Raw genomic sequence first — 12,629 nt, 5'->3', positions numbered from 1 at the left:
AAATTGTCTACAGCGACTCCCGTTTGAACTGACAGTTCTTTTCAACTGCGTACTGCGATCAGAAAAAAGCGCTTCCTTGCAGGAATTTCCCATGCATCAAGATAGGCCAATAAATTACTTGTCAGCAGCGAATCAGGCTTAATAGTTGATTAACTCCCACAAGGTTGTGTATAAGAACATATCTAGTGTTTCGAGCAAATCTTGGTGGATTTTCTTAACAAAGTTGCTCATTGTTGTCCTACAGTATTCTTTTGAAAATTATCCGACGAATTTCCTGAAGAAATTTATTTATTCAGTAACATTTTACTTGAGAAATTATTTGGAAGATTTGCAGAACTAAACCTTGAATGAACTACAGCAATTCCTGGGTAGATGTGAATGAATTATTGTACAAATTCATACGAAAATCTCAGGAAAGAAAGCAAAGTTATTCGGAAGTATGGAAGCAAATGGAAACAGTATGGACCGATGCACGAGTTCACCAATTTGATGTTTGAGCGTTGCCGGCCTCATAAATAACACGGCAGCACTTAAACGTCAAATAATGAACTCGTGCATTGCTCCATTGTTATTTATGTGACCATAGCAACGAGTAAATACGGCACCGCTCGAAAGCCAGATTAGTTAACTCGTGCATTAGTCCATAATTTGGTTTGCAATTGAGTTTTTGAATGGTGTTAATAATATATCATTTTCAGGTTCGTTGTTCAAAACTGACTCCAAATCCGAAAATTTCCAATAAATTTTGACCCCTGAAGTATTTAAAAAAATATCTGATATTTTTTAGTCTGGACAAAATAGCACTGAGGAACTGCAAGTTAGAAATTAAAAATTCATTTATGTTCTTTTAGGTAACCTGTTATTATGGACCAATGCACTAGTACACTAATTTGACGTTTGACCGGTGCCGAATTCACTTGTTTAAATGGTCACATAAATAACACGGCACCGCTCAAACGTCAAATAGTGAACCCGTGCATAGGTCCATTCGTAAACTAACTGTGCACGACAAATCAAAACCACTCATTTTGTTTTTGGTAAAAAGCGGTTTGATTTCTCGGGATTTATGTAAGCAAAAAATCTTTTAAAAAAAGAACTGCTCTGCTCAGAAAATGTTAAGGTGAAGATAAATCTAAGCCAAACCTCAAATTTTCAAGAGCACGGATCTGGAGAACCAAACATCCGTTTGAGCTGAAAACTTAATCGATTGGTCACTCACTGGTGGTGACCAATCGATAAGGTTTTCAGCTCAAACGGGTGTTCGGTTCTCCAAATCCGTGCTCTTGAAAATTTGAGGTTTGGCTTCGATTCATCTTCACCTTAAACTACCCTACTTTTGCAAACTTTTGGGGAAATTCAAAAACCCGATTTTGGCTCTAATGTACATGTACTTTTAGCAGATTTTACCGCTTGATCTCGACCACGGAAAGTTATTGTTTTCAGAGAAAAGTCTGAGAGCAGTTTAAAACTATCGATTTTTCACGTATTTCTGATGTTGAGCCAGGTCCGTCCCACTCGGGCTCAGATTGGGTACCACTTCTAGTACTGCATTTGGTCCCTCGGTAGTGCAAAAGGTACCCAAGTTTAACAGATCGCAGTACACTTTGCACGGCATTCTAGATTACCTTATGAGCCATAAAATTTTGGGCAACTGCAAGGGACATGGAGGTCTTGAATGTGTCTTTGGTTGAGCTGTGTTGTAGAACAATCCGCAAGATTTTTAAGTTAATAACATCATTGTGCGTGGGTAAAGATGGACAAATTATGAGTGAAATTATGCAACAAAACCACGTGCCCGGATGGGATTCGAACCCACGATTCTTGTATGCTAGCTGCGTGCTTCATTAACTAAAGTACTGAGGTACTTGATACTTGACTCAAATAACTTTTACCTTCTACAAATATTTAATTCAAAATTGGTTTTCCTTCATAACACATTCATCAATCTCATTATACACACCTAGGCAAATCGAGTGCGATTTGTTTTGTGCCTTATGTTGATCTTGCATATGCAATATAATATTTAGTAGTTTACGGAACAAGTTGCAGAATGATGATTTTTACAGCATGAGTCGTACATTTATCCTACGAGGCTTGCCGAGTAGGATAATTACGACGAGTGCTGTAAAAATCAAATTCTGCAACGAGTTACGTACAACCTGGGAGGGAGAAACCGATACAAAATTTATGTACGTCATAGTGAGCCGAGATTCTGCTGTCACGAACTGTCACTGTGAGCCCTCACAAAAAAAAATCTGTAGTAACAATTACTATTTTAGCTGACTACGTCCATTCTTAAAACTACCATGGAATTTCAGAACAAATTACTATAGTTGTAGTGCATCGCACCATATCGCTGGTATGTTTGACAGAAATAAATACTTTTCATCAATCTGATTTCGACTACAGTCATGGTAAAATTAAACGCATTTCTGGTCTGCTGAAAATTGCCGGTGCGAGCGCTTAAGTTAACCCTCCAAAATGGTAATTTTCACCGCACTATTTTTTTGCGTGCAGATCTTGAAGAATGGCACGGTAAATGGCTGGGCATGGCGTACCATTGGTACCTCGCGTACCTGCAGGAATAAAATAGACCCCTTTGTGCGGTCCTTAGCCTCTTGCCCAGCAACTCCTATCCCTACCTCCTCGTGGTACTGGCCGGGGTACGAGTAACCTTGGGGAAGATCGGGTAACCAACCCCCGGTGGGAACTTTGGTCGTATGCTGACAGGGAAGGGGGGGTTTGCTTTTGCAAACCTGGAGCGTCTGTACTCCACGTTAGGAGCGGCTCACAACAGCGTCTGTTCCCCATGTCAGGGGCGGCTGATCATCGTCCGAGTGCCAGAGAAGGACTCTAAGCTAAACTGCGCACTATGGCCCTCCGAACATTTAGGGGGAATGGTCCTCCGGAAATCTATGGGGTTGGTGTCAGGCCCTGCGAGCCAGCCGTAAAAACACATCAGCACAGGAACGTCAACGAGAGAATACGGACCGGAACAATCGGCAAAGACCACAGCGACGAAAATGGACTAGCGATTGGAAACTCGGTACGTGGAACTGCAAATCTCTCAACTTCATTGGAAGTACTCGCATACTCTCCGATGTACTGAAGACCCGCGGTTTCGACATCGTAGCGCTGCAGGAGGTGTGCTGGACAGGAGCATTGGTGCGAACGTTTAGAGGTAATCATACCATCTACCAGAGCTGCGGCAACACACGCGAGCTGGGAACAGCTTTTATAGTGATGGGTGACATGCAAAGGCGCGTGATCGGGTGGTGGCCGATCAATGAACGAATGTGCAAGTTAAGAATCAAAGGCCGATTCTTTAACTTCAGCATAATCAACGTGCATAGCCCACACTCCGGAAGCACTGATGATGACAAGGACGCATTTTACGCGCAGCTCGAACGCGAGTACGACCGCTGCCCAAGCCACGACGTCAAGATCATCATAGGAGATTTGAATGCTCAGGTTGACCAGGAGGAGGAGTTCAGACCGACGATTGGAAAGCGCCCACCGGCTGACGAACGAGAACGGCCTACGACTGATAGATTTTGCCGCCTCCAAGAACATGGCCATTCGTAGCACCTATTTCCAGCACAGCCTCCCGTATCGGTACACCTGGAGATCACCTCAGCAGACAGAATCGCAAATCGACCACGTTTTGATCGATGGACGGCACTTCTCCGACATAACCGACGTCAGAACCTATCGTGGCGCCAACATTGACTCCGACCACTACCTGGTGATGGTGAAACTGCGCCCAAAACTATCCGTCATCAACAATGTACGGTACCGACGCCCGCCCCGGTACAATCTCGAGCGGCTGAAACAACCGGATGTCGCCAATGCGTACGCGCAGCATCTTGAGGCAGCGTTGCCGGATGAGGGTGAGCTCGATAGGGCCCCTCTTGAGGACTGCTGGAGAACAGTCAAAGCAGCCATTAACGACGCTGCCGAAAGCGTTGTCGGATATGTGGAACGGAGCTCAAGAAACGATTGGTTCGACGAGGAGTGCCATAGAGGAGAAGAATGCAGCGCGGGCTGCAATGCTGCAGCATGGTACGCGGCAAAACGTGGAACGATACAGACTGAAGCGGAAACAGCAAACCCGCCTATTCCGGGACAAAAAGCGCCGCCTGGAAGAGGTGGAATGCCAAGAGATGGAGTTGCTGTACCGTTCTCAAGAAACGCGGAAGTTCTATCAGAAGCTCAACACATCCCGCAAAGGCTTCGTGCCGCGAGCTGAGATGTGCCGGGATAAGGATGGGAGCATCTTGACGGACGGACGCGAGGTGATCGAAAGGTGGAAGCAGCACTACGATGAACACCTGAATGGCGCAGAGAACACAGGCACAGAAGGTCAGGACAGCGAAGGCGATGGCTACGTCAGCACAGCGGATAGCGGAAATCAACCAGCTCCCACGATGGGGGAAGTTAAGGATGCCATTCAACAGCTCAAGAACAACAAAGCCGCTGGCAAGGATGGTATCGGAGCCGAACTCATCAAGATGGGCCCGGACAGGTTGGCCGCTTGTCTGCATCGGCTGATAGTCAGAATCTGGGAAACGGAACAGCTACCGGAGGAGTGGAAGCAAGGCGTTATATGCCCTATCTACAAAAAGGGCGACAAACTGGAGTGTGAAAATTATCGTGCAATCACCATCCTAAACGCCGCCTATAAAGTGCTATCCCAGATTCTCTTCCGTCGTCTATCACCTATAGCAAACGAGTTCGTGGGAAGTTATCAAGCAGGTTTCATCGACGGCCGCTCGACAACGGACCAGATCTTTTCCGTGCGGCAAATCCTCCAGAAATGCCGTGAGTACCAGGTCCCTACGCACCATTTGTTCATCGATTTCAAGGCGGCATACGATAGTATCGACCGCATAGAGCTATGGAAAATCATGGACGAGAACAGCTTTCCCGGGAAGCTCACAAGATTGATCAGAGCAACGATGGACGGTGTGCAAAACTGCGTGAAGATCTCGGGCGAACACTCCAGTTCGTTCGAGTCTCGGCGGGGACTACGACAGGGCGATGGACTTTCGTGCCTGTTGTTCAATATTGCGCTTGAAGGTGTCATGCGGAGAGCCGGACTTAACAGTCGAGGCACGATTTTCACGAGATCCGGACAATTTGTTTGCTTCGCGGACGACATGGATATTATTGGGAGAAAATTTGAAACGGTGGCAGATTTGTTCACCCGCCTGAAACGCGAAGCAACAAGAGTCGGGCTAATGGTGAATGCGTCGAAAACAAAGTACATGCTGGTTGGCGGAACTGAGCGCGACAGGATGAGCCACGAGCTCGCTCAACTCTACGGCGAACCCAGTATCGTGAAGGTAGCTAAAGCTGGAAGGATACGCTGGGCAGGGCATGTTGCAAGAATGCCGGACAACAACCCTGTAAAGATGGTGTTCGCCACGAATCCGGTCGGAACAAGAAGGCGTGGGGCGCAGCGAGCTAGGTGGATTGATCAGGTACACCAGGACCTGGAGAGCGTGGGTCACAGTCGAGGATGGAGAGAAGCGGCCATGAACCGAGGGAATTGGCGAAATATTGTTGGCGAGGCTTTATCAAGATAATTGATGTAAAGCCAAATAAGTAAGTAAGTATCTTGAAGAATGGATAAACTTGATAAAAGCGCGTAATTGATCAAATCAAATGTTTGCATTCCAACAAAGTTGACAACAGTCGGTTGAAAATCAATTCCTGCAACACCCAAAAGCAATGCCACGATAGTACCTTTTAATTTGATCAAATATAAAGTAATGAAACACGCATCTTTTTACTGTTTTCCAATCATCATTAAAATTGAATGCACATAAAACTATGGCCCTTTTTCCAAGTTTGCCAGAAAGATCGAAGGTACACAATAAAAGAAAACTAGCGATTTTCCCCAAGCCTGCCTTGATTGTCGTTGGTGAGCGGGAGTTATCTTGCAATTTGGAAAAGTGTTGTGTCATATTTCGTGTGTAGTATCGGTGCCTCCCTCCCAGCGTACAACATTTTTTGCAATTTGGTAGAACACCACTTGAGGGTATCAGAAATTATATCGGTATGCATTCACCATTATATTACAATTTCTGAAAAATGGTTGTGTAATGATTCATTACGCAACTCAAAACAGTTGCGTAATGGGAAAGCGTTGAGTAATGAATCATTACAGCACTGGTTTCAGTTGCGTAATAATTATTCCCACACAGCATACTTCAGTACAGGAAAGTAGGCCGTTTCATGACAGATTGACGTGATGCAAAACAGCCTATTACGATGAGAAATTGCAAAAAGTATTGTTTGCATTTCGGTTGTATATCGGCCTACTTTTCATCAAGGGAATGACCAACATAACGGCCTACTTTTTTTATCGATACAAACAGTGCTAAAAAGTATTACTAATAACAGTATCGTAAAGTAGCACTTTTCAGTACTATATTGAGATTTATCAAATCGACGTCGGATTACCTCCATACGCCATTTATTGAATTGCTTTGAATTCCTCAATGACTTAGTTATTTTTGTTCTGATTCTACATCCATTTGACGAACACAATTGAGTCGAATTCGGATCATATAATCAGAAGCTAGTTGACCGTTAGGGATTCTAAGTCTTGCGGAAGTAGAGCAGGCAGTAAAATTTATGAGTTCACTATTAAAAAAAGACGGGAGCGTTCTGGAATGGTTCGTATGTGTAGGTAATTCAGCACATGAATAGTTTATGGTAGAACATTGTAAGCGGCGTCTTACCTGCTCTGTCTTTGAAAGTAGAATCAGCAATGAAAGTGTGAAAATTTGTGACAGTCATTGCACAGCCTAACTGATTGAGAATTACTGAGTTGCTAATACGCATGGATGTATATGTGGATTTTCTTGAAATATCTCCAAGAGTCCTCGTTATTGCAAAAAATCTATGCAACTCGTTACAAACTCGATTTTTTCAGCAATTCGTGCTGAAAAAATCGTCATTTTGCAATTTGTTGCATAAATAACTATTTAATGTGTAAGGATCACGAAATTGTTGGCCAAATCGTTTTATGAAATTGAGCATATTTCCTACTCTATGAATTATAGCATTGATCTACAAATGATGGTTTTGGGTCTAAGATAACTCCTAAGTATCTTATTTAGTCACATTTTTTTACAACCAATATTCATAAATTCGTGAATAAATAAATGAACTGCTGCCCGATCGATTTTTGATATCTACCAGATCGATTTTTGATATCTAAAAACTATGTTCGAATCAAAAATAAAAAATTTGGTGTAGAAGGGCTAACTTTCTCTTGCATTCGAATTTGCCGCTTAGCTGTGGTTTCAATCCTATTTTGAAATACTTGGGTTGTCAGCTAACTGATAAGGTTGTCAACTTCATACAACTTTTTAACCACTCCATCGTTACTGAGAATTAAAATTTGCTTTTTTGTCCGGGTTCAACCTGTTGGTTGTCTGTTGGTGTATAAATAAATAAATAAACAAATAAATAAATAAACCTTATTGGCATTGAGTTAAGTCAAGTGGGACAGGGCCATCTAAACACAGTGGTATGAATCATTCATGGCAACTATAGAAGGCTTTCAAATTTCCCTACAACTTTATGAAACATTACGGGCTCAATTGCAAATGGAACCGTTGTTATATTCAATCGAAAACAGAAGTTGAAGTGGATAACTGGTAGTAGAATTTACCAAATGGAGGTATCAGTGTTGATAATGATTTAAGTATCATGTTAGCATTTGAAAGGTTACATGTTTGTGTGGTTTGATTTTTTAAATGAATAAAAACGTTTTCAATTTATACACAAAAAAACATACCGTTTTTTTTATAATAACAGCTTATAATGACAACACCGGTGGGTGGCTAAAAAGTGATTTTCATATTCATTTCCAACGCGTTTAAAAATAGTTGCAAAATACCAAAAGTTTTGAAACCTTAGGTTATGGTTCAATTTTTAACGTAGATGCCGAATATAGGGGCCCTTCTTGACTCGAGTGGTTAGAATCCGCGGCTACAAAGCAAAGCCATGCTCAAGGTGTCTGGGTTCGATTCCCGGTTGGTCCAGGATCTTTTCGTAATGAATATTACCTTGACTTCCCTGGGCATCATCGTTCCTGCCGCACGATATACGACTGCAAAAAAGGGAACTTTAGCAAAGAAAGCTCTCAGTTAATAACTGTGGAGAAGCTGAGAAGCAGGCTTTGTCACTGTGAGGACGTTATGCCAAGAAGAAGACACCGAATATGTACAATACTAATCCTTGAACAACTCAATTATATCTGATTTCAAAGTAATTTTGTGATACAAAACGGAACTCCACGTGACTAATATTGTATTCTCTTTGAATTTAATTCACAGATATAACACCGGCAGTATAACAGCACACAACAAGTAAAATGCAGTCCCTCGTGGATAAGATGAGATTTCTCTACAAGCCGTACGTGCTGGCGGTGCTGACGATCGGATACATCGCCGGCGAACTCGGTCACTATCTGATTGGAGTAACGTCCAAAGCGACCGCCATCGAACTGGACTACGGGGACCACGCGTGCCAGCAAAACCATACCGAAGTTCATCGGCATCTGCTCCCACAGCAGTGCGCCGACATCGAGCTGGAACATGAGTAAGTTTGGCGAAGCTTTCGTTCGAAAGCGCCCATCACGGTGCTCCCCAGACCGTCAAACTTCTGTTGAGCTCCCTACTCAAAACACCACTTAGACGTTAAAAATAGCAAATCAAACTAACTTCAAGTTTTGGTGGTACATAAAAAAATTTCTTTTGGATTTTTGAACTGATTTTTGAATTTGATTTCTTTTGAATTTTTGAACTGTGGAATAAAGAGCGTAACTTCAAAACGGACCCCACTATTTTTTAAATTTTTCAGACATGCAGCTTAGTCATAGAAACGACAGGATGATAGACATTTTTTTCTAATAATAACGATCTGGGGTGCGCTGTGTCCCACATACTGCTGTTCGCATCGAACTCCATGTACTAAATTCAAATTTGCGCTTTCCTCCCACAGATGCCACGGTCAGCACGTGAATGGAACGGTGTACTGCGAATGGAACTACAATGGGTTGGGTCTGGAGTACCAACTGCTGGCCGGTCCCAGCTTCATTGCCGTTTTCACCGTCATGGGGGTGGTTTTGGGCTTTGCCGCGGATCGATTCAACCGGGTCCGACTACTGGCCATTTGTACACTGGTCTTTGGCATTGCCATCATCTTCCAGGGCACGGTCAAGGACTACTGGCAGTTGATTCTGCTGCGTATGGTTATGGCCGCTGGGGAAGCCGGATGCAATCCATTGGCCACCGGTATCATGTCGGACATTTTCCCCGAAAGCAAACGCGCCCTCGTCATGGCCATTTTCAACTGGGGAATCTACGGTGGATACGGAATTGCTTTCCCTGTGGGGCGTTACATTACCAAACTGGATATCTGGGGACAAGGCTGGCGAATTTGCTACTACGGAACGGGGGTGTTGGCACTCATCATGGCCGTACTAACCGGAACCACCCTGAAGGAACCGGAACGACAGAGCATCGGAGAGGAAGCGTCTGGCAAGGGAAAAGTCTCGCTGGTCAAGGCCCTGATGCAGCCACGTGTTATTCTGCTGATGATTGCGGCCTCGATTCGTCACTGCGGTGGAATGACCTTTGCCTATAACGCCGATCTGTACTACAACATCTACTTCCCGGATGTGGATCTCGGCTGGTGGTTGTTTGCTGTGACGATCGGAATCGGAAGCATCGGTGTGGTCATTGGTGGAATCGTCTCCGATAAGTTCGTGGCCAAAATGGGCATCCGCTCGCGAGTGGCTTGTCTGGCGATCAGTCAACTTATTGCCACTCCGTTCGCCTTCGGTTCCGTGTATTTCGATCCACTTTGGGCGATGATCACCCTGGGAATCAGCTACTTCTTTGGTAAGTGTAGTGTCTATGCTCAGACATGTGCGTAGCCATTGGGAAGGGAGTACGATCTTAAAGGCATTATTTACAATGTTTCATCCAGAATTTCAAAATGACACTATATCTCTCCTTTTTTTTCTTTCAGCCGAAATGTGGTTCGGAATCGTGTTCGCCGTGCTGGTGGAAATTGTCCCGCTGCAGGTCCGCTCGACGACCATCGGTGTGTTCCTGTTCGTGATGAACAACATCGGAGGAAATCTGCCCATCCTGGTTGACCCACTGGCCAAGGCCATTGGCTACCGAGGCTCGGTGATGTTCTTCTACGCCGGTTTCTACGGTATCAGTACCGTGCTGTTCTTCATTACGATGTTCTTCATGGACGGACCCAAGCCGGAACCAGCGATCAGCGGCGACGAGCACCGGAACCAGGTGGAAATGGGCCACGAGAACAACACCTTCCAGCCGGACGACTTCATCAACGGTATCGGAGGACCGAAGACCAACGGACACAACATCGTGAACGTGAGGCCTTCCGAGAGCAGTAGACTGTAGAAAGTGACACGAGTTCGCAGCAGCGCGAATAATAGTTAGGGTTTTTAACAAATAATCTTAAGCTAGAATATTCAAAGGACAACATGATGAATCTACCGAGCAGGAATCATAGAATTATTGTAACATAATATGTACGGTTAGCTTTCCCCAGGCTGTGGAAAGGAATCTCATATTCATTCAGATTGTTTTATAATTCGTCGCTCTAGAATCTAGAAACCGTGTACCTCTGGCCTGACGGTTTTCTTTTTCGTTAACCGAAGATCTGTACAATGGCAACGTTCGGAGTGCCAAGCTACGTGTATAGTTGATTTGTATTTAAAGTGGAAGTGATAACTTATTTCCTTCAGACGTGTTTAAACAATAAAACAAAATTTTATACAAAACCGGTTTTAATGATCTTTTTTCATGATGACAAAATTTTGTAACTCAAGTATGAAATGTGACAATGATTAGTGAATATCCAGAATCTAGAGATCTTTCCGGAATTTATCCAAGTTCCGTTAACAATTTTTAAACTTTGTTCGGAGAATTCTTATAAAGCATTGTTTCCAAAAAAGATTTCGAATTTTCAACCGACGTTTTCTGCACGACGCTTTCTGTTGATTTTAGTAGTGTATAATTTGAGATGTTTTTCCAAGGGATTCTTCCAGTAAGGTACCGCGGGGCAAGTGGGTAAATGGGGTAAGTGAAAACAATTGATATATTTTACTGAATATGTGAATTAACGTTTTAAACTCATGCGTAAACCTTTGAGGTCATTGAGAACATTACGATAGGTAAGAGATTTCTGAGATTTTTCAGCCATTATTGCATAATAGAGTGAAAAATTGTTAACTTTTCAACTGTTACTCCGTAACAAGTTGGCGGCGTACAATCTTATTTTAATATTTTCAGTGGAAAAAAGTTGCGGAAAATAATTTCCTGTACCACTTCTTAGTTGTCCTATGTGACAGTTTCAAACTGCAATAAAAAAGTTTTAGAATCAATTCGGCGTAGACCTAAAACTAACTAATTTTAAACACCGTTAATTTTTTCATCAGGTGGGGCAAGTGAAAAGTTTATCATTAGAGATTGAATTTGTGTTTTCTCTTTAAGTAGCCATAAGTGAACATGGTTCGCAATTATCATAGAATAACATAACGTGCTGATAATCCAAGAAACACTATACTAAAGCGTTAAAAGCTATTAGAAATCATGAAAATTCTCTAAAAGATGTTGCCAAACATTACAATATCAATATGTCTACTTCGGGCAGCCAATTAAAAGAAAAACGTTGACTGAAAAGTTGTAATATTAGAGAATACACGGAAATCTCGTGGAATGTCTATGTAAACCTAGTTCAAAACATAAAAATGGAGTATAGGTCTATCCACATAAAAAAGACCCTAAATACGTTATTGAAGGATTCCGTTTGATTTCTTCCGAAGAGTTATCCGACTTTCTCAAAAACAAATAACGAGCGGTAGAAATTCTACAGCGCAGAAATGCAATTGCTGTCCTATAATGTAAGACCTAACATTGGAAATGTTGCAGTTATAATGTTGTCGAATCATTTCAACTAACATAACTGAACAGACGAAAATTGAAGTGAAAAGAATAACATTTTCTTTGTTTACATGTTACCGTAATTTCGGGTGAAATTGATCATTTTTCACGGTTTTTCTAGTCTGTTTTCTATAATGTTAACAATTCCAAACAACTAAATGCAGGAAAACAAGTACGAAGATGAGCCTCATCGACTTATGTACCGAAATTTTCTAACAAATGTCATTTTAGTGTTAACAAATACCTCTAAAATAGAAAATCAGAAGATCTCATTTCGGGGTGAAATTGACCACTTGTCAATGCCATTATTGTTAGTTTCCAAAACAACTCTATATGATAAATTTGAGCTCCCTGAATCCGAATATGCTTGTAAAATTCTTAACAATGCAATATTTATATAAATAACGAATAGTTAAATTTCAAGAATTACGTGGAAAACGCCTAAATGTATACAATTTCTTAAGGAATTCAATGATTTCTAACAGAAATTAAATTATTTCAACCATATGAGCTAATTGGTACGAGTTTTGGTGATGAAATCTGGTTTGGGGATATATCTCAAGCATCCTCACAAACTTTCAGGTTTATGTCATGTTCAAATCCTTGTTTATAAATAGAAGTTCA

At 42.3% G+C, this 12,629-nt stretch overlaps 1 protein-coding gene across 2 annotated transcripts in view; it reads left to right on the top strand.

Moving 5' to 3' along the window:
• Positions 1-10,843, top strand: part of LOC5574871 (probable sulfoacetate transporter SauU) — a 66,856-nt gene extending 56,013 nt beyond the window's left edge. For both annotated transcript variants that reach the window (XM_021849764.1, XM_001655335.2), the window contains 3 exons: positions 8,355-8,619; positions 9,022-9,923; positions 10,054-10,843. In XM_021849764.1, the coding sequence (XP_021705456.1) occupies positions 8,393-8,619; positions 9,022-9,923; positions 10,054-10,460 (1,536 nt within the window). In that variant the 5' untranslated portion in view covers positions 8,355-8,392 and the 3' untranslated portion in view covers positions 10,461-10,843. The remainder of the gene's footprint in view (positions 1-8,354; positions 8,620-9,021; positions 9,924-10,053) is intronic.
• Positions 10,844-12,629: the final 1,786 nt, after the last annotated feature.

The sequence above is a fragment of the Aedes aegypti genome, chromosome 3 (assembly GCF_002204515.2).
Source record: "Aedes aegypti strain LVP_AGWG chromosome 3, AaegL5.0 Primary Assembly, whole genome shotgun sequence".
NCBI classification, from domain to species: Eukaryota; Metazoa; Arthropoda; class Insecta; order Diptera; family Culicidae; genus Aedes; species Aedes aegypti.
Note: the sequence above shows the minus strand (reverse complement) of the source record. Positions and strands in the feature narration are given on the sequence as shown.